Genomic DNA, 18,946 nt, shown 5'->3' with positions numbered 1-18,946 from the left:
TAATGTTTCTTGGTCTTCATAAAATCATAGGACCTTAGAGCTGGAACCAGGTCATTTAGCAATGGGTTTTACATTTCTATTTCTGTACACTGCTTGGGCATTCTCTGGGCACTTTATAAATTATGAAATAAATGATGTCTCTTCCATATCATCAATGCCTTTAATCTGAAACATTAAACATTTGCTCAGTGGTAGAGCATCTGCTTTGCATGCAGAAAGCCCCAGGTAGGCTTGGGAGCATCTCCAGGTAGGCCTGAGAGAGACCCATGTCTGAAATCCTGCAGACCTGGTGTGTGCAATACTGAACTAGCAGGACCAATGGTTTAATTCAGTGTAAGGAAACTTGCTACACTCCCCTTCCCCAGATTATTTGAAGAGCCAGAAAAGGGAATTCCAAGGGAAAGAGATTGTGCCCATTTGATTCAGTCTAGACAGGATAGACAAATAGGATTTTGGCTATTTCCCCCCACCATCTTGTAGCATATTACCAGTCTAGTAACGTCTCTGCTACTAAATCAAATGTACGAAGTTTTCTCTAACAGGAAAAAAGGCCATGAGGTCTGACTCAACAGACATAAGCCATTCCAATCCACTTATGTCCCTGCTTATTATTTATTAAATGTACACATCATTAGCATCCTCTGAAATAGCCTAATATTGGAGCACATCATTCCTCGGTCTGCTTGGTAAAATATAAACTTTATTGCTTTTGAACCAATTCTAGCTTTGCCATCTACTGTATACAGAACTTCAAAGTTCTGAAAACTCTTATTTGGGAATTAGGCTTGCATTAGAGACACAGACTTGTAACATATTTGCTGTATCAAAAAGGGGGGAAGTGTTGCTTTCAAGTTAAGTCTGGGGTGCCCTGGGGAACAACCATCAGACAACACAGAAGCAATTTGGTCACAGGAGGGAAGCTTTCCAAAGGTGAACCCGGAGAGTTGTCTCCACCCCACCCACCCCTGACCCATGCTCAACCGGGAAGGAAAGAGCAATTCCTCCAAGACTTCTTACCGTGCCAGTATTAAAACTTCAAAATGAGTATGCTTTCAAAACGTCCCTGTTCTCAAAGTTTCTCAGACGGGTTACACACACTTTACAGACAAGCATGCACTCAAAAGTAAGTGTGTGTGAGAGAGAGAGAGAGTGTGTGTGTGTTGTGCAAAGCCTTTGACCATCCCGATAAGCAGAGTTTAAGGGGTGTTACGAGAACTTACAGGCAACTGTAAAAGTACGAGGATGCAGTAAAAAAAGTATATTTTTTTTACCGTGGCAGAGCCCACCACACTTCTTAAACACTGTTTCCGTCAGGTACAAATGTTCACACACAAATCCTCATCTAAAAGGGGGTTGGCGGGGGGGGGGGGGGACTGCCCCATAACAGACAGCTGACATTGCCTAGGCTTATAAGAGGAAGAGGTCTTTTGAAAAGAATCAGACTTGGGCAAAAGTTCTTTATCTCTCCTCTCCCCCCCAAAAAAATAATAATCCAGCCCGCTCTGCCAGTGGCATAGGAGTTGATTGCCTTCCTGTGACCAGTAATAGGGGTGGGTGGGGGGCAAGAAAAGAAAGAGAAAGGTGGGGGCTCGTTCTGCCAGGCAAGGAGGCAGCAGCCGCAGCAGCAAAAACAGCCCATGTGGGGCAAGTGGCAGTGGGAACGCGCCTGGAGGGGAAGGGGAGGGACTACCGCGGACTTTGGGGGCCGGGCGCTCGGCGAGCTCCTTCCTTCCCGGGTGCCCGCGCTGGGGGAGGCGGGTGCCAGCCACCCTCCCTTCCTCTTCCTCCCCTCCCCCCGCGCCTTTTCTCCCCATGTGCCCGGCGAGAAGCAAAAGGGGAACGCCGCGCAAATGGAGAGGGAGAGGGGTGTCGTTTCCTGAAGAGGCGAAGCTCCGTGGGGGTGTTTGCCTGGGTGGGGGGCCACCCTAGAAGGAGGTGGAAGCCGCGCGGGGAGCCGGGCTCGCCCTTCGCCCCAGATGGCTCCCGCCTCCGGCACGACGCGCCGCCGCCGCCGCCGCCGCCACACACAAAGCCCCCCGGAGGAAGCTCGCCTGGCAGGGCCGGCGGAAGGCGGAGGGGCCGCGGCGCCGCTCTCCCTTCCCCGCCTGCCTCGCTCGCTCTTCCCCCTTCGCCTCCCCGTCCCTCCCGCCGCCGGCGCCGCGGCACTGACCTTGGCGTCTCCATTGCACACAGCCATAGAGCCGGCCGGGGTTGGAAACGCCGGAGGCTTGGAGGGGGACGAGCTGCTGCGCGCCCGGGTCCGTGTGCGCACAGCCGCCGCCGCCGCCCGAGGGAGAGGGCGCCGGGAAGCAGCGCGCAACGAGGCGGGCGGGAAGGAGGACGAGGCTACCGAGGGGCCGCCGCTCTGGCTGCTGCTGCTGCCGCCGCTGTGCTGCCTCTCCGCGGCCGAGATGAGCTAATCCTGCCCGCCCGCCCCGCCAGGACGCGCCGCCCGCGAGGAGGAGCCCGGCGCCCCGCGGACCGCCTTCTTCGGCGCCGGGCGGGAGAAGAAGGGCAGGAGCAAGAGCGGCGCGCCGAGCCCGCCCACTGGCGGACGGAGAAGGCGCGGGGAGGCCGCCGGGGGAAGGGAACGCAATGCTACCCATTTATAGAAAGAGGGAGACTCGCCCGTGGGGTGTCCGCGCGCCTCGAGCAATAAAGGCTGGCTTGAAAGGAGGGAAATGCAGGTTTTGGAGTTGTTGTTTTTTGCCCCGCTTACAGGGCCACGATCCTCGGCACGCTTTTTTACCCGAGGGTAAATGCAGCCCGTTGCAGTTGCGCCCGGCCGGAGGGGAAACGGGAAGAGGGGGATCAGTGGCGTAGCGTGGGTTGTCAGCACCCGGGGCAAGGCAAGTAATTTGCGCCCCCTAACCCGTGGATTTGCGCCCCCTAACCCTAACCCCCAGATGGTGCGGCCGGGCCCCCCTGCACCCCCCACGCTACGCCACTGAGGGGGATTCCTACCAAAAGTCTCGAGGCACGTAAAGGGTTAAAAAAATATGTCACGGCATCAGCTTTGGAGAGTCCGCGAAAGCCATGCCACCAAAAAATTGTCTTTGGGGTGTCTCGATCTTTTGGTAAACCGCTTTGATCGGTTGGGTTTTGATGATGATGACCATATATGTAACCCGCCCATCTGGCTGGGTTGCAGCAGCCACTTTTTAGCAGTCAAGCGGTGTATAAATGTTATGCAGTAAATAACTAAGATGCACCCTGCATAGCAGGGGTGAGGAAGCTGAGATCATCCGAGTTGTTGGTGGACTTCGACTCCCATTAGACCCAGTGGTCACAGATGACGGGAACTGGACTCCCAGAGGGTCTCCGGCCTTTGATGTGTTGCTTAAGGCAACTAACCAAATGGTCAGATTTCCTGCCTCCTTCCACCATCCTATCAGGGTTTTCCAAAACTTGGGTCTCCAGCTGATTTTTGGACTACAACTCCCTTATCCCTGACCACTGGTCCTGCTGGCTAGGGATGATGAGAGTTGTAGTCCAAAAACAGCTAGAGACCCAAGTTTGGGAAAGCCTACATAGATCAACTAAATCTTTGTTTTGAAGGTACCACAAATGGGGCAGGAGTCAGAGTTTAAATATCCAAATAATTATTTTTAATCTACTTATATTAGCTTAAAAACCTAAAAATTTGTCCCCGTCTTGTGATTACCTAACTAGGAACCCGCTTATCAACTTGAACGTACATTGGCCACAGGCTCCATCCCAGGATGTCTGAGGCAAGTATGTAGTCCTCAAGAAATCTGAAGCAAAAGGGAAGCAGGGTTCTTGATCACAACTTCCTAATTTAGTTGCATTTATATGCCACCCTTTTCTCTTTTATATATATAATTTTTATTAAACTTACTGTTTTACAATTTAGATTATTCATTTAAACAACCTTTATGTATCGGTGACTTCCCTTCTTCTCTTTCCATGGTTCATTTTGCATAACAAATCCCTGCATATTTTACATAAACTACTAAACTATTCAGTATTGCATTATTACATCCATCAAAACTTATTTACACTGTTGAATTTATCTTAATGCTGCCAACGATTTCAAGTGTACACAATTTCCTCACATATATTCAATAAACATTTTCCAATCTTCTTTAAACATATATTCTTCTTGTTCTCTTATTCTATATGTTAGGTCTGTAAGCTGCACATATTCCATCAGTTGAAGTTGCCATTCTTCTTTAGTTGGGACCTCGCTCATTTTCTGTTTTTCGGCTAACAAAACACGGGCCTCAGTAGTGGCATACATAAATAACCTTTTTTGACACCTGGGAATTTCCGTCTGAATTATCCCCCAAAAAAAGACTGGTTGTTTGATTGTGTTTTTTGGGAAGTGCTTTGAAACATTTTTTTCAATTCATTATAAATTATTTCCCAATACTCTTTTACCCTTTTACAGGTCCACCACATATGAAAGAATGTACCCTCAACCCCATTGCATCTCCAGCACTTATCTGATTCAGTCTTATACTGTACATCTTAGCAAGCCTATTCAGAGTTAAATACCATCTGTAAATCATTTTCAGGTAGTTCTCCTTCATATATGCCACCTTTTTCTCCAAGGAGCTCAAGGTGGCTTACATGCTATACCCCTGATTTAATCCCCACAACAAACCTGTGAGGTAGGTTAGGCTGACCCAAGGTGAGCTTCACGGCCGAGTGTGGATTATTAGTCTCCCAGCTAATAATCAGACACTCTAACCACTATGAAATGAAAACTGCCATACTATCCCCTAAATTTGGCGTCGTGGTCTAAACCACTGAGCCTAGGGCTTGCCGATTGGAAGGTCGGTGGTTCGAATCCCCACAACGAGGTGAGCTCCCGTTGCTCGGTCCCTTCTCCTGCCAACCTAGCAGTTCGAAAGCACATCAAAGTGCAAGTAGATAAATACCGGTAGGTACCGCTCCGGTGGAAAGGTAAACAGTGTTTCCGTGCACTGCTCTGGTTCGCCAGAAGCGGCTTAGTCCTGCTGGCCACATGACCCGGAAGCTGTACACAGGCTCCCTTGGCCAATAAAGCGAGATGAGCGCCGCAACCCCAGAGTCGTCCGCGACTGGACCTAACGGTCAGGGATCCCTTTACCTTTTACCACGGGGTGGGTGGGTAGGTGTGTTTGTGTTGTACCTCTGCTCCAGGGACTTCATCATGGAATACGGTACCTTGGATGCTATCCACTTGAAAAAGAAAAAGGAAAACATTTTTGCTGGCACCAAGACAGGGGTAAACTGCCCCACTCCCACGTTGTTCCCTAAGAGCAGCAGTTTAGGCTTTGGGTCTGCAGAGGCAGAAGTAACAAGAGATCTGAGGTGGCATAATGGACAGTACCACTTCAGATGGTGGTGGTGGGTGCCTTTCAGGATTGCTGCCTTGCCTCAAAGAATAATAATTCCTCCCCTTCAAGTCCCAAATGAGTACAGCTGGGAACATTCTGAGCTAGACCTCCTCTGATGTGCTAGACTTTTGCAAGTGTGCGTGGTGTTTTTTTAAGGAAACATTTTAAAGGGCCATCCCCGTCTGCAATATGAAATGGCACGCTCAGCTCTGCCACCGCATCAGAATTCTTCCACCTCACAATAGCTCTGTTTTCACTTTTGTTATGTATTCTGAGAGTAGGAGCAGGACCCTGCTGGCTGGCCTGCCTCCTTGGTCTCCTCCACATGTTCAGATGAAGGCAACAACAGGCACTATTGTGCACAAATAGGCATTTTATGTACCTGGTGCAATAACCCTCTTCATGTGTTATGAAGGGGCAGGCAGCAGCGTTGAGACGCCTAGCTCTGCCCTTTCCTGGTCATTTGCGTTACCCTCAATTTGCAGTGATTGCCTATACATGAGGCTCCTTTTGAACTTTAGAAACCTGGAAAATCAATGTTCAGGGAGCCTCCACAAGTGCTGAAGGTCCGCCCCCCACTGCTCCACTTCAGATCAGTCACCCTCCACAAGTTTAGGGCAAGGGCAGAGTTAGTGTGCTTTTCCTTGCTGCCCACCTCATGTGTTTGGTTTACTCTGAATCATAACACACGAGGAGGGCTTGTGTGTATTCAATCGTACACATGCAGAACCCTTTCTCATCACCACTTGAATGTTTGGAGCTTGTAGGTGAGGCCAGGGGCGACAATACTGTCTCCACATGCAGTGGTACCTCGGGTTACATACGCTTCAGGTTACATATGCTTCAGGTTACAGACTACGCTAACCCAGAAATAGTGCTTCAGGTTAAGAACTTTGCTTCAGGATGAGAACAGAAATCGTGCACAGCGGCAGCAGGAGGCCCCATTAGCTAAAGTGGTGCTTCAGGTTAAGAACAGTTTCAGTTTAAGAACGGACCTCCGGAACGAATTAAGTACTTAACCCGAGGTACCACTGTACTAACTGAATGTGTAGACCAGGGGTGACTAACTTTTTCATTGGCTCAGGGGCCAAAACCATCTAGGGGCCACAGGGAGGTGGGAGGTGTGGCCAGCCACCCCACACTATCATGTCCACCACACAAGCTCACACACCCCTTATCAGCAAAATGAGGGCTATCTCCAAACATAAAATGACCAATCTGCATCAAACTCTACTCATAAAATGATCCACCTGCAATTTGCATTCCCCACTCCCAACTCGGTGCTATGTCTGCTTTAATTCTTTGCCTTTCCAAAATTGAGGGGTAGAGGTCTTGGGGTGAGAAACTTTTGCTTGGGGAGGTGGGGGGCTGGACCAGGCCCTCTGAAACTGAGAGTTAGCCTTCTTCTCACTTCTCACAGGGGAGCTAACACTGCATGTGAAGTCTTCTTTTCTTCCAGACAATGGAATTGGGTCCTCTAACATCTATGGTCAAACTTCCTGTCTAGGTCAAGTAAAGGAAGCCGGGCTGCTCTGGAATCAGCCCAAAAACCACCCGTTTCTAACTTTTCTGTTTGTTTTCCCTATGATAGGAGTTGCACCCTGCTCACTGCAATGGTTCTCAGCATTATCACATTATTTGAGTGGCAGCTGTGCAAAGACTGCTGCTGAGGGTGGTGAAGCAAGGCCACTCAGAACCAGACAGGAAGCAAGACTTTGCCATCTTCCTTTTCCAGCGGCTGCCCTTCATTAACCTGGCACCTTCTCGATATTTTGGACTACAGCCCCTATCAGCCTCAGCCAGTCGGACTGTTCTGGCTGGGGCTGATGGGAGCTGTAGTCCAAGACATTTAGAAGATGCCACATTGGTGAAGATTGCCTTAAAAAGAGCCTTTCTCCCGGCCTAGGATGCCCCTCAGAACCAGCATAGGGCCTGGAAAACACCCTTGGAACACCTTTACAACTCCATACCTTCATAGATCCAACCCTTCTTGTCCACACCAAAATTTGAGCCACGGTTCAAGGGGCTTTTAGGTGATAATTTATTTCCTTTATTTTGCAATCAGGTCTGGCACAAGGCATTTTGCTGCCTGAGGTGAAGGGCAACATACTCAACAATTTCATATACAGAAAGAAGCTGGATTGACAGTTAAATCTAATTTCAACACTGGTTGAAACACATCTTCCATGACATCTGAAGGCAGTGGGCTAGCTTAGTGGGTGGGTGGCAGGCCATGCAGTGCAAACACAACTCTGCCCTTCAACATTTTGCCCACACTCCCCATCCTCCATCATCTGCCACCTGAGGCAGCTGCCTCAGTCTGCTTAACAAAAGGGCCAACCACGTTTGTGATATTCTTAAGGGTTTTTAACTCCTCCTTGTTAAGGCTGAAATACACTGTACACTGATATTTTCAACGGATGAAAATCATTCAGATTTTGGTTTAGCTGAGTCCTCAGGTTCACTTTAAGTACACAAACGGCTTTGGCTTTGTTACGTTTGATGTTTAGCAAACTGAAAGTTCAAGCTGGATTAATTGGCAAGTCAACAGCTGAAGTTCAAGGTTGGTAGATTAGATGGTTTTGTATGCAATCAGACTTTGCAAAAGAGCTGGCCTTGCCGAAAGCAAATCAGACAGTTTAGCGGCAACCCTGAAAAGACTTTCAGTCCCTTAAATCTCAAGTGGACCCACGAGGCTTCAATACCGCTGTTGTTGAATGCTTTCAGCACTTGTGACAAAGGGTCTACCTAAATATTCTGAATGCTTTTGGCTACTTCCATAAGAGTCCCTTACATCTTCAAAAAAATAAAAGTATCTGTGTGTGGTTATTGTTACACCAAACCATGTTCGGATGTTACTGTTTTCATCTCTCAATCTGCAATCCTAAGTATACTTTCTTAAAACTAATTTCCATAAGGAAATCAATTAGATTTATTTTCAAGCAAGACTGAAACTCTCTGAACGCGTATGTAGGAATACGTTTACTTGAACTCAGTATTTGAACAGAGACATAAGAATGATTGAGCTAAAACCACGTGCTCCTTTTCATATTGAAAAAGAAAACCACACTGAGTTCACCGGAGCAGGCCCAAGACATATTGCTGCCTGAGGCAAAACAGAAAATGGCACAGCTCACAGGAATTGTAGTTTGCTAAAGGTGCTGCTTTAGAGCAGACTTCCTCAACCTTGGCCCTCCAGATGTTTTGAGACTACAATTCCCATCATCCCTGACCACTGGTCCTGCCAGCTAGGGATCATGGGAGTTGTAGGCCAAAAACATCTGGAGGGCTGAGGTTGAGGAAGCCTGCTTTAGAGCATGGATAGAGAATTATCAGGCTCAGAGACCAACACAGACCTCTAGGCTGCTCCGTTGGGACTCAGACCACCCTCTCTCCAGTCCTGCTTTGGACCCTCCTTGAGTGCCTTTGACTGATGGTGAGGGGAGAGACTCCATCAGGCAAGGCCTCTTTCTACTTGCCTTGCCCCACCCTCTAGTCTCTGCTTCTCAATTTGTATTGTATTATTTTATGTACTGTGGCTTGCCGCTGTTTCATTGATTATAGTTTAGAAATTATTTATTGTAACTGTTGAGTGGATTTCTGTTTAACTTTTATATGTCAATATTATTTAATACTATTCTAATGATTGTTGAATGTTACTTTTTGATGTAGGTTGCCTATTCTGAAGTTATGTTTTATTATCACATTTTTGTTATAAGATGTACATTTTTTGTTTCTTTAGCTTGTAACCCGCCTTGAGTATTGTAAGATAGAAAGATGGTATACAGATTAAAAATGATGATGACGACTGAAAGCAGGAAAACCAGGGTTGCAAAACGGGGGAGCCAGGGGGGGTGAAACGGAGAATGAAAATGCAGCGGGGAGAGGAGAAGGAAAGTAGGAAAGCCACAGGGACAAGATGGGGGACAAGAGTGGCAGGGTGAGAGAAAGCCGGAAAGCCAGGGGAACAAAAAGGAGAAGGGGAAAAGGAGGGTACTTTCCTGCCAAAACTGCTCCGGGGAGAGGGAGGAGGCATTGCTGCTGCAAACAAGCAAGCAGGCAGCAGGGTGGCACAGTACCCAGATGCAAATTTGCTGCCCCACCCAGAGTGTGTCAAGGCAGGAATTGGGAGTAGGTCAGGAATAACTCACAAGGAGCCAGTGAAGTTAACTCTCTGTTTAAAGAAACAAATACAGCTAAGGCCTAGTGAGTATAGCAACTCTTCCCAGTAGGTCTTGCACCAATGAGACAGTTGCGAGGATTGAAGGTCCCTGCCTTCCCACAGCTCTCTAGGTCTCCCCCCACCCTAGGTCTTTCCCAAGTAACCTGAGGCTCCTTCTTCTTGTCTGTCTTTGCTCTGCTCTCTTCATACCTCTGAAGGTTCTGGGAGAGCAGTGGGGAGGGGAGCTGGTTGCAAGCAGGAAGGGGAGACCCCCCCGGCTTCTTCACCAGCCCGACTCACCTCTGCCCCTTGGCCCACCTCCTCTCCGGTCTCCACTTCTGCCTCTGATTCTGGGCTGCTCTCTGCCACAACCTCTTCCTGCTCACTAAAGCAGGCATAGGCAAACTCGGCCCTCCAGATGTTTTGGGACTACAACTCCCATCATCCCTAGCTAACAGGACCAGTGGTCAGGGATGATGGGAATTGTAGTCCCAAAACATCTGGAGGGCCGAGTTTGCCTGTGCCTGCACTCAAGCCTGTTGCCTCTTCAGCTAACACCACCTCCTCCCAGTCTGCTCCTTCTTCTCCCTCCAAGCACACATTGCCGTCCCACCACCAATCCCCTGGCGCTGAGCCTTCTTCCCCTGGGAGCTCCCTTGAGGGTTCCCCAGCTGGTGCCTCCTGCCACCCCTCTTCAGCCAGCCAGTCCATAAGAAGTGCCGCTTGAAGCAGCTGACTTAGAAAGCCTCATGGTAGCGCCGGCCCTAGTGCAACGCAGTACAGTCGTACTTTGGGTTACAGGCGTTTCAGGTTGTGTTTTTTCAGGTTGCAGACCGCCAAAACCCGGAAGTACAGGAACGGGTTACTTCCGGGTTTTGGCGGTCACGCTTTGCTCATGCGCAGACGCGCTGAATTGCAACCCGCGTGTGGGCAGATGCACCGCTGCGGGTTGCAGACGCTGCGGGTTACGAACGTGCATGCCGCATGGATTACGTTTGAAACACGAGAGTCCACTGTATTAAAAATGGTTTTAAATGACTTGGCACAAAGGGATCTGTCCTGCCCATTTAAGGTGGCCCTGTATGGGTGCTTTTGCCTGAGAAGGTGAACAAGCAGAAACCTAGCTAACCAGGGCAAATTCAGTTTGAAAGTTTCCTGACAAAATCCTCTATCCCCCCCTAACAGCGATCCTACTGCAGTTTACCTGGATGGGGCTGGGATGTGGCAAGGGGGTGGTGAGGTCTGGGGTACACTGGTCTACCACTGCTGCCAATCTGATGTTTCATGCAATGTGATGCTACAGCCCCAACCTTGCTGCTGATCTACTCTGCCCTGCCCAGGTAAGCTGCAGTGTCACCAGCGTTAAGAGGGTGGCTGAATGATTCTGCCCAGTCCTACTGGCCACTACTGATTTTGCCTTAAGCTCCCAGCAGTGTACCTGTTTCTAAGCCCTTGGTTTTTGAATGCAACATAAAGGAAGGATAGGTACAATTTCTCTCCCTCTTTAATTCTCCCTTTCAAATTGCCTTCCCCCCCCCCCTCCACCTCCTCTGAAGCTGAACTGCACAGCCATACCAGAACCCTGCTTTCTCTCTCTGTTCCTTGAAAGGATTCAACAGTCCATCAGTTAATTGCTTATTTTAATATATTCTTCCAATAAACCCACATTTGTAGAAAAGCTCTGATTTCATCTCCATTGCTCTCCTGAATACATTGCTCGGGCACTCTGCTGTCTAGTCTAAACAATCCAGAGTTACTCACATTTGACTCCTTTTGTGTTATGCCAGTGTTTTGGTTCCTGGGTCTGCTCAACCAGCCAGATTAACAGCCTGTCCTCTAGCAGAACAGAGCAAGGGTCGTGGTAGGAAATGGTCACTTTAGATGTGATTCATCTTCATTCATTATTCCCTGAAGAAGAATAAACAGTCTGCAGATGTGCTTGGAGATGTGTTTTGAAGGTGGACGAACATGCAATGCCACGCCATATATCAGGGATGCTGCTTCCCTCAGCCTCTCTTGGGTAAACACCATTTTGCTTATCCATGCTTCATTCGTTTTCTACTGCCACCAATTCACTCCAAATGCTTTCAAAAACCTCCTAGCACCTGGTACAGAAGGCTTAAGTGTGAGAGCCAAACACCAACACTAGAAACAGGATAAACCTTAAACTGAGATTGTTGATTTATTAAAGGAATACTGTGTACTATGCACTGTGAGTAAGCTGCTCCTGTGCCTGAGAAAATGGTCAGGATGGGGTTGCACTCCCCCTGATTTTTGCAGTCTGGGGTGCTGCTTCTGAATCCAGCTCTGTCACTGGAGACTCAGGTAGCTTCAATGGCTAGTCGTGCCTTTTACCAGCTGCAGCTTGTTTAACAGATACGGCCATTCTTGGATGGGAAAAGCCTTGCCATGGTACTTTATGCATTCGTTACTTCAAGACTGGAGGGCTGCCCTGTGTGGGGCTTTCCTTATGCATGATCCGGAAGCTGCGGTTAATGCAGAATGCTGCAGCACGATTGCTGACAGGAGTGAGGCCTTGTCATCATACAACGCATATGCTCAGAGATCTGCACTCGTTGCTGATTTGCTACCGGGCCAGGATCAAAGCGTTTTTATTAGTCACAACTTGGGACCAATTACCTATGAGATGGCCTTGCTGCACATGTGCTTGCTCAACCACTTCAATCAGTGGAATTGGTCCACGTAATAGCCATTCCACATTTGCAAGAACTCGATCATTTAGTGTGGCAGCGCCTGCACTTTGGAACCCCCTTCCTGTTGAGATCAAAGCAGGCGCCTTCACTGTACTCTTTTCAGCACCTGCTAAAAACATTCTTGCTTATGCAAGCCTACGCAGATGCTTAGAAAGATGTGGTATTTTTAACCCGTTTCAGCATTTTAACTTTTGTGTGCCTTAAAGTACGGTTGTGAAATTTTTTGCTTTGAGGGTTTTTAACAGTCAAGCCGTGTACAAATTTTATGAAATGGGACAATGGCATCTGGCTGTTGACCAGAAGGTTGGTGGTTCGAGTCCAGCCAGGGACAGCTGTGAGGCGGCTGGACTAGATGACTCTGAGGGTCCCTTCCAACGCCACAATTCTATGATTCGATGACCCAAAACAGAGTTTCTGAAGTGACTTGCCAAATTAGCCCCAGCCAAATATATCCACAATCCAGCCCAGCAATGGGGGATCAATCTGTCTCTGAACCCAGAAATGTCCTCTGGTAGTACTTCTGCTTGGATAGTTTCGCTTGTGGAAACTGGCTCCCTTCCCCTGATCTTCACCAGACAAGTATTAACAACATACTGGGTATTAATATTCAGGTTTCTGGTTTCTCTGGTTTCTGCCCCCCCCCCCCGTACCTCCCACACCCCTCCAAATCCCCAACTGTCTACCCTCAATTTACTTTGTTAATTCCCAACAGACTAGAACGTCCAGCCCATCAGAGCTGGCAGTCACCCAGACCAATCTCAAATGAATTTACCTGCTTAATAAATTCTCACTCTTCTCTCCGCTCAGAACTACTGCCAACCAGGCTTGCGACATCGCAACCATACAAGGCCTCGAACTTTGACCATCACGGAATACAGCATTTCTCCACAGTATCAGCTGGTGAATCGAAAAGCGCTGAGACAAGGCCATGTGCCCATTCGATTTACGTATACCCATTCTCTCTCATGCAAACAGGCACATCTGAAACCCTGCATGCCTACTGTCGGAGTCTTGTCCTAAATGCAGCACCAATCTGATCCAAAACAAAGCAGCATCGTAGAATTGTTCAGTTGATAGGAACTCTTCAACCCCTTGAAATGCAGGAATCTCAACTAAAGCATCCATGGCAGATGGCTATACAGCCATCATTCATATGGTACTGAATGTGTCAGTAGGAGAGAAAGGAGCAATCCTGCAAAGTTTTGTTCAAACCTCAGAATCATATCCAAGCCAAACGTCTGTCAAACGAGGCTTTCGCATTCCCTGCCCCCAGTAAATGGTCCGAGGAAGAAAAATATTTCTTCTTTTCCTTGAATTAAAATGTCTGCTAATTTTTTTTTTTCATATTATGCACACAGATATGTCTATAGTGTCTTATGGGAAGGACAGCTGTATAGCAGAATGATCTCTCATAAGTGGCATGTCTGTTCTTTCTAATGCTACAAACTAGAGAGACTAAAGACAGAGAGGTTAGCAAAAGAAAAATGAAAAGAATGAAGCTGGCAACTGCTTTATACTTGCATTAACCCCCACACACCAAAACATCCCCTCCAAAACGCTATTATGCATATTATATGAACTGAGAGACTTAGTACCCAGTCATAACACATTTAGAAAGACAAATGTGGTGATTTTACCCTGAGAAATTTGAATAATTCCCTTCTTTTACAAAGTGCTCTGTAATTAATCCCCTGTCATCTGCAGGAGATGGGTCGTTATCCAAGTTATCTTGATTCATTGACTAAGATCCATTTCATGTAGTTTTACAAAGGTAAATTTAACTAGAATTGTCATTTTGCAGCATTCTTCCTCTTCGTCAAGCTCCAGCATGAATCCAGCTGCTTTTCTTGTACTATACTGTCAGGGCAATAATAGCTGATGAAGGTTCAGGTGAAGGGGAGATAATGTTGCCAACATTATAACATCTCCAGCTCTCAAAAGAAAACAAAGCCCTAGGATCTGGGCTTAGGGAGGGGAGGAAATGAACATAAAAAAACCCCAAAACCTTAAGAGGCTGTTGGATCAGGCCCATCTATGAGAAACACACATGACATGAGCGCCATCACACTTTCCCAGTTTATCCCAGTTTGAGAGCCAGTATGGTGTAGTGGTTAAGAGCGGTAGACTCGTAATCTGGGGAACCGGGTTCGCGTCTCCGCTCCTCCACATGCAGCCGCTGGGTGACCTTGGGCTAGTCACACTTCTCTGAAGTCTCTCAGCCCCACTCACCTCACAGAGTGTTTGATGTGGGGGAGGAAGGGAAAGGAGAATGTTAGCCGCCCTGAGACTCCTTCGGGTAGTGATAAAGCAGGATATCAAATCCAAACTCTTCTTATCCTTCCCAGCCTGATGGGAAACAAAGCAATATGACTTCCTCAAAACTTACCCACTTGCCAGCAAAATTGAAAGCGGGATCCTGTATAACCACCCCATACCATGATGAGCACAAACCATCATGAATCCACAATAAAAAAGATGTCTAGAGGGCCCTTTATAGTAAATAGTAAATGTTTGGGGGGGATTAAAGGTTTTTTATCCTGCGCTGTGTAAACTCTCCTTGTAGTTTCATGTTCTGCTCACTAGAGGTTGCTAGCGGTTGTTCTTTTTTCAAACAGATGAAAGCGCATTTATAACAAAATTGGTATACCAATTGATTTTTTTTTCTAGATGTGAATATGAATAAAAAGTCCATCAAAAAAAAGCAGCAACAGCTCTGGAATCCTATTTAAGGCTGCAATCCTGTCCTACACAGGCTTACTTGGGAGTAAGTCCCACCGTACACAGTGGATCTTACTTCTGGGTAGATATGTACAGGATTACTCACCTGGAACTTAACATTTGGTCAGGGACACGACGTTTGTCACAGTAGCAGATCCCATTCCTTCACATTAATATTTTCTGCAAATAGAAGCCGTGCAAATAGTCTGGAGATATCTAGTGTACGCTGCGTGATTCACTAAAAACACACAGGCACACATTCTCTATCTAACAAAATGAAATTGGGGGGGGGGGGGATATGTAGGAGAGATATCTCAGAACTCTCTTTACCATGACTTTGTTCCACTTCAGAAATCACACCCTTTCTGCTCAGTTTAGATTAGAACAGCTTTCTTTGTAGAATCATATACTTAGCTGGTTTACGCAGGGCTCAATCTAGTTTGTAACATAAACTATCTGATAAGCCTCTAGGACAATTTGATAGCAGGAATGGGCTCCACTATTGTTAAACACACAGTTTTATAGGAGTTTTCTATTCCAATCTTGGAATTCCTGCTGTAGCCAAAACAGCCTTTTTTTTTTTTTTTTTTTTTTTTTTTTGCTGCCTGCTTTAAACTTTCACACATATTGGTTTGTGTATTGCAGGCATAGGCAAACTCGGCCCTCCATATGTTTTGGGACTACAACTCCCATCATCCCTGACCACTGGTCCTGTTAGCTAGGGATGATGGGAGTTGCAGTCCCAAAACATATGGAGGGCCGAGTTTACCTATGCCTGGTGTATTGGGTTGGATTCAGACTAAGTTTCAGAGGAAGCCTAGGCACATCTACTCAGAAGTAAGTGTGGTGTAGTGGTTAAGAGCGGTAGACTCGTAATCTGGGGAACTGGGTTCGCGTCTCCGCTCCTCCACATGCAGCTGCTGGGTGACCTTGGGCTAGTCACACTTCTCTGAAGTCTCTCAGCCCCACTCACCTCACAGAGTGTTTGTTGTGGGGGAGGAAGGGAAAGGAGAATGTTAGCCGCCTTGAGACTCCTGAAGGGGAGTGATAAAGTGGGATATCAAATCCAAACTTTTCTTCTTCTTTACAGAATCCAATGAGGCTTTCTCACAAGCAAGTATGCATCAGACTGCATCTTAAGTTGCACTTAGGTCTCATTGCAATCTATGCGATTAAGTTAAAGGTAAAGGGACCCCTGACCATTAGGTCCAGTCGTGGCCGACTCTGGGGTTGTGGCGCTCATCTCGCTTTACTGGCTGAGCGAGCTGGCATACAGTTTCCGGGTCATGGGCAAGCACAAAATAACAACCACAGTGCTGAAAGAGCCTTGCAAAGATCTGTTTTTTCAGCTGTGTAGGTTGTAGTTCTAACCCAGGAGTCAGCAAACTTTTTCAGCAGGGGGCCAGTCCACTGTCCCTTGTGGGGGGCTGGACTATATTTTTTGGGGGAAAATGAACTAATTCCTATGCCCCACAAATAACCCAGAGATGCATTTTAAATAAAAGGACACATTCTACCCATAAAAAAACATGCTGATTCCTGGACTGTATGTGGGCCAGATTTAGAAGGCGATTGGGCCGGATCCAGCCCCCGGGCCTTAGTTTGCCTACCCATGTTCTAACCCGTACAGTGGTACCTCGAGTTAAGTACCATATTTTTCGCCCTATAGGATGCACCGGCCCATAGGACGCACCTAGGTTTTTTGGGACGGGGGAATAAAGAAAAAAAAATTATCCCCCCCCAGCCACGACTTCAGCGCGCCCCGCGCTCCGGGCAGCAAGCTGCTATCCACGCAGGGCACCCTAGGCTGCGGATATCTGCCTGAAGCGCAGGGCTCTCTGCTTCAGCGTGCCCCGCGCTCCGGGCAGCAGGCTGCTATCCGCAGCCTAGGGAGCCCTGCAGGAACTCCCGTGGACTCCCCAGGCTTGCTGATAGCTTCCTGAAGCTTGCAAAGCGAGAGGGGTTGTGCTCTCTCGCTCTCCAAGCTTCAGCGAAAGCCTGCATTCGCCCCATAGGACGCACACAGATTTCCCCTTCATTTTTGGAGGGGGGAAAGTGCGTCCTATCGGGCAAAAAATACGGTACTTAATTCGTTCCGGAGGTCTGTTCTTAACCTGAAACTGTTCTTAACCTGAAGAACCACTTTAGCTAATGGGGCCTCCCGCTGCTGCTGGAGCACGATTTCTGTTCTCATCCTGAAGCAAAGTTCTTAACCCGAGATGCTATTTCTGGCTTAGCGGAGTATGTAACCTCAAGTGTATGTAACCCGAGGTACTGAAGGGAGATGGGAAGGGTTTCTCCCAATATTCTCTGTACCTTGCACCTTGTACCTAAGAAGGAATGTTGCTCTCCATATTATCTGCACCAAGCTTATCTCTGCAATTGTGGTCAGGCAGTTAGCAAACAGTGGCTGTTTGCTAACTCTGGCAGGTCAAGAGTCCATTTCCTGCCTTGTCAGCTAGCAAGAAATTGCAGCCGTTTGCAAATCTAATCAGCCTGCTAAGAAGGCCGTTTCCTGCCATGCTTTTCCTGCCTAGTAATGCAAAGATAAGAAAGACGTGTATAAGCAAAAGGGGAAGTGCTTAGCTAGCAGAAAGACACGTATGAGGAATGTTTAGCAAGCAGTATAGATGTGTTTAGCAAGCAATATAGATGTGCCATATAAAGGAATAAGTTGAACATTTGCCAGCTGATTAGGGAAGTTTAAGGAAGGAATGGGAGGGGGGGAAATGCTCAAAAGGTATAAGAAGGCTTGCTGAAGTGTATTGCTTTGCAGCCAGTTTTTCAGGAGCTATCCTGCTGGTTGTCTCTGTGCACAGATTGCAATAAACTCTTTTTCTCCAAAGAAGATTTTGCTTTCCTGGTACTTTTGTTCCCTCCAAGGTCCGGGGATGGCGAGGCTGATGGATCCCTAGGTAAATAAGGCTTCAGTACTACTCTATTTAAAACACCACTGGGCACCTCTAGAACATTGATTTTTCAACCAGGGACCCTGAGTGCTGCCCACACAGCAAGGAACTGAGTGATTCACGAAGAACAATTGCTTGGGTAATCACTCAGCAAGGAACTGAGTGATTCACGAAGAACAATTGCTTGAGTGATGACTTTACTCTCCCTGTGCCTGACTTTGATATTCTGCTCTGATTTTAATCCATGGACATCAAGCTTGATACACAAAGCTATGAATCACTTACTCCGGAGCAGTCTTGGAATCATCCCACTAGCATTCAAGGAAACAATTGCATACGATACTGGCATGATCCAGACTATTGGTTCAGATCCACACTGTACATTTTAAGCATATTCCTTCCCACAAAGAATCACAGAGCTACAATTCCCAGCACCCTTAACCAACTACAGTTCTTGGGATTCTTCGGAGGAAGCCAAAAACAACAGAGAATGCAAAACCAACCTTGGTTGCATAGAGAGGCAACCAAGTTCAGTCCTTGGTCTGGATTTCCAGTCGAAGGGATCACAAATGTTCCTAAAACATTTTGCAAGGCTGTCACCTTTCACATTCAAACACTGCTCTCAATGTTCCTGCAGGAGCCAGCCCAAAACCTGAGTTCACACCAGAGGCCCTTCTTTCTATACCACCACATTCAACCAAGGGACTCAATATAGAGTCTTTTTAGTGGTGGCACCTGCCTTTGAACATCCTTCCCCAGAGATGCTTTCCTGGTGCCAACTTTGTTGTCTTTTGAGCAGGAGGCAAAAAACTTATCTGCAGTTTGTTTTATCACACATAGGGTTTTAACTGCTGCTGCTGTTCTATTGCTTAATGCAATAAATATTTTAAGGTGTTGGGTTTAATTACCAGCTGCTCTGACATCCCTTTTGGCTTCCATCCTCGTCTCAGACACTGGCATAAATAGGAGAGCACAAAATAAAATAGTGCCACAGCAATGATTATTAGTATCAAATGCCAGCAATGAACACATTTCTAAACCAATCTTCTCAATAGGGCTCCCAACACTAGTTTGGCTGATCAATACAGAAACAAAAAA

At 47.3% G+C, this 18,946-nt stretch overlaps 1 protein-coding gene across 3 annotated transcripts in view; it reads right to left on the bottom strand.

The window, feature by feature from the left end:
- Positions 1–5,317, bottom strand: part of GMPS (guanine monophosphate synthase) — a 47,638-nt gene extending 42,321 nt beyond the window's left edge. For 2 of the 3 annotated variants that reach the window (XR_014564344.1, XM_083739476.1), the window contains exon 1: positions 2,171–2,497. Coding sequence is in view for 2 of the 3 variants with exons in the window: in XM_083739476.1 (XP_083595602.1) it covers positions 2,171–2,197 (27 nt within the window). In the remaining variant the exon portion in view is untranslated. Of the gene's footprint in view, positions 1–2,170; positions 2,498–5,172 lie in introns of those variants that run through there. The other variant, XM_083739475.1, reaches the window with a different exon arrangement.
- Positions 5,318–18,946: the final 13,629 nt, after the last annotated feature.

This window comes from Podarcis gaigeae (assembly GCF_964106915.1).
Source record: "Podarcis gaigeae genome assembly, chromosome: 5".
In the NCBI taxonomy this organism is placed as follows: domain Eukaryota; kingdom Metazoa; phylum Chordata; class Lepidosauria; order Squamata; family Lacertidae; genus Podarcis; species Podarcis gaigeae.
This window is presented reverse-complemented; position numbering and strand designations above follow the sequence as displayed.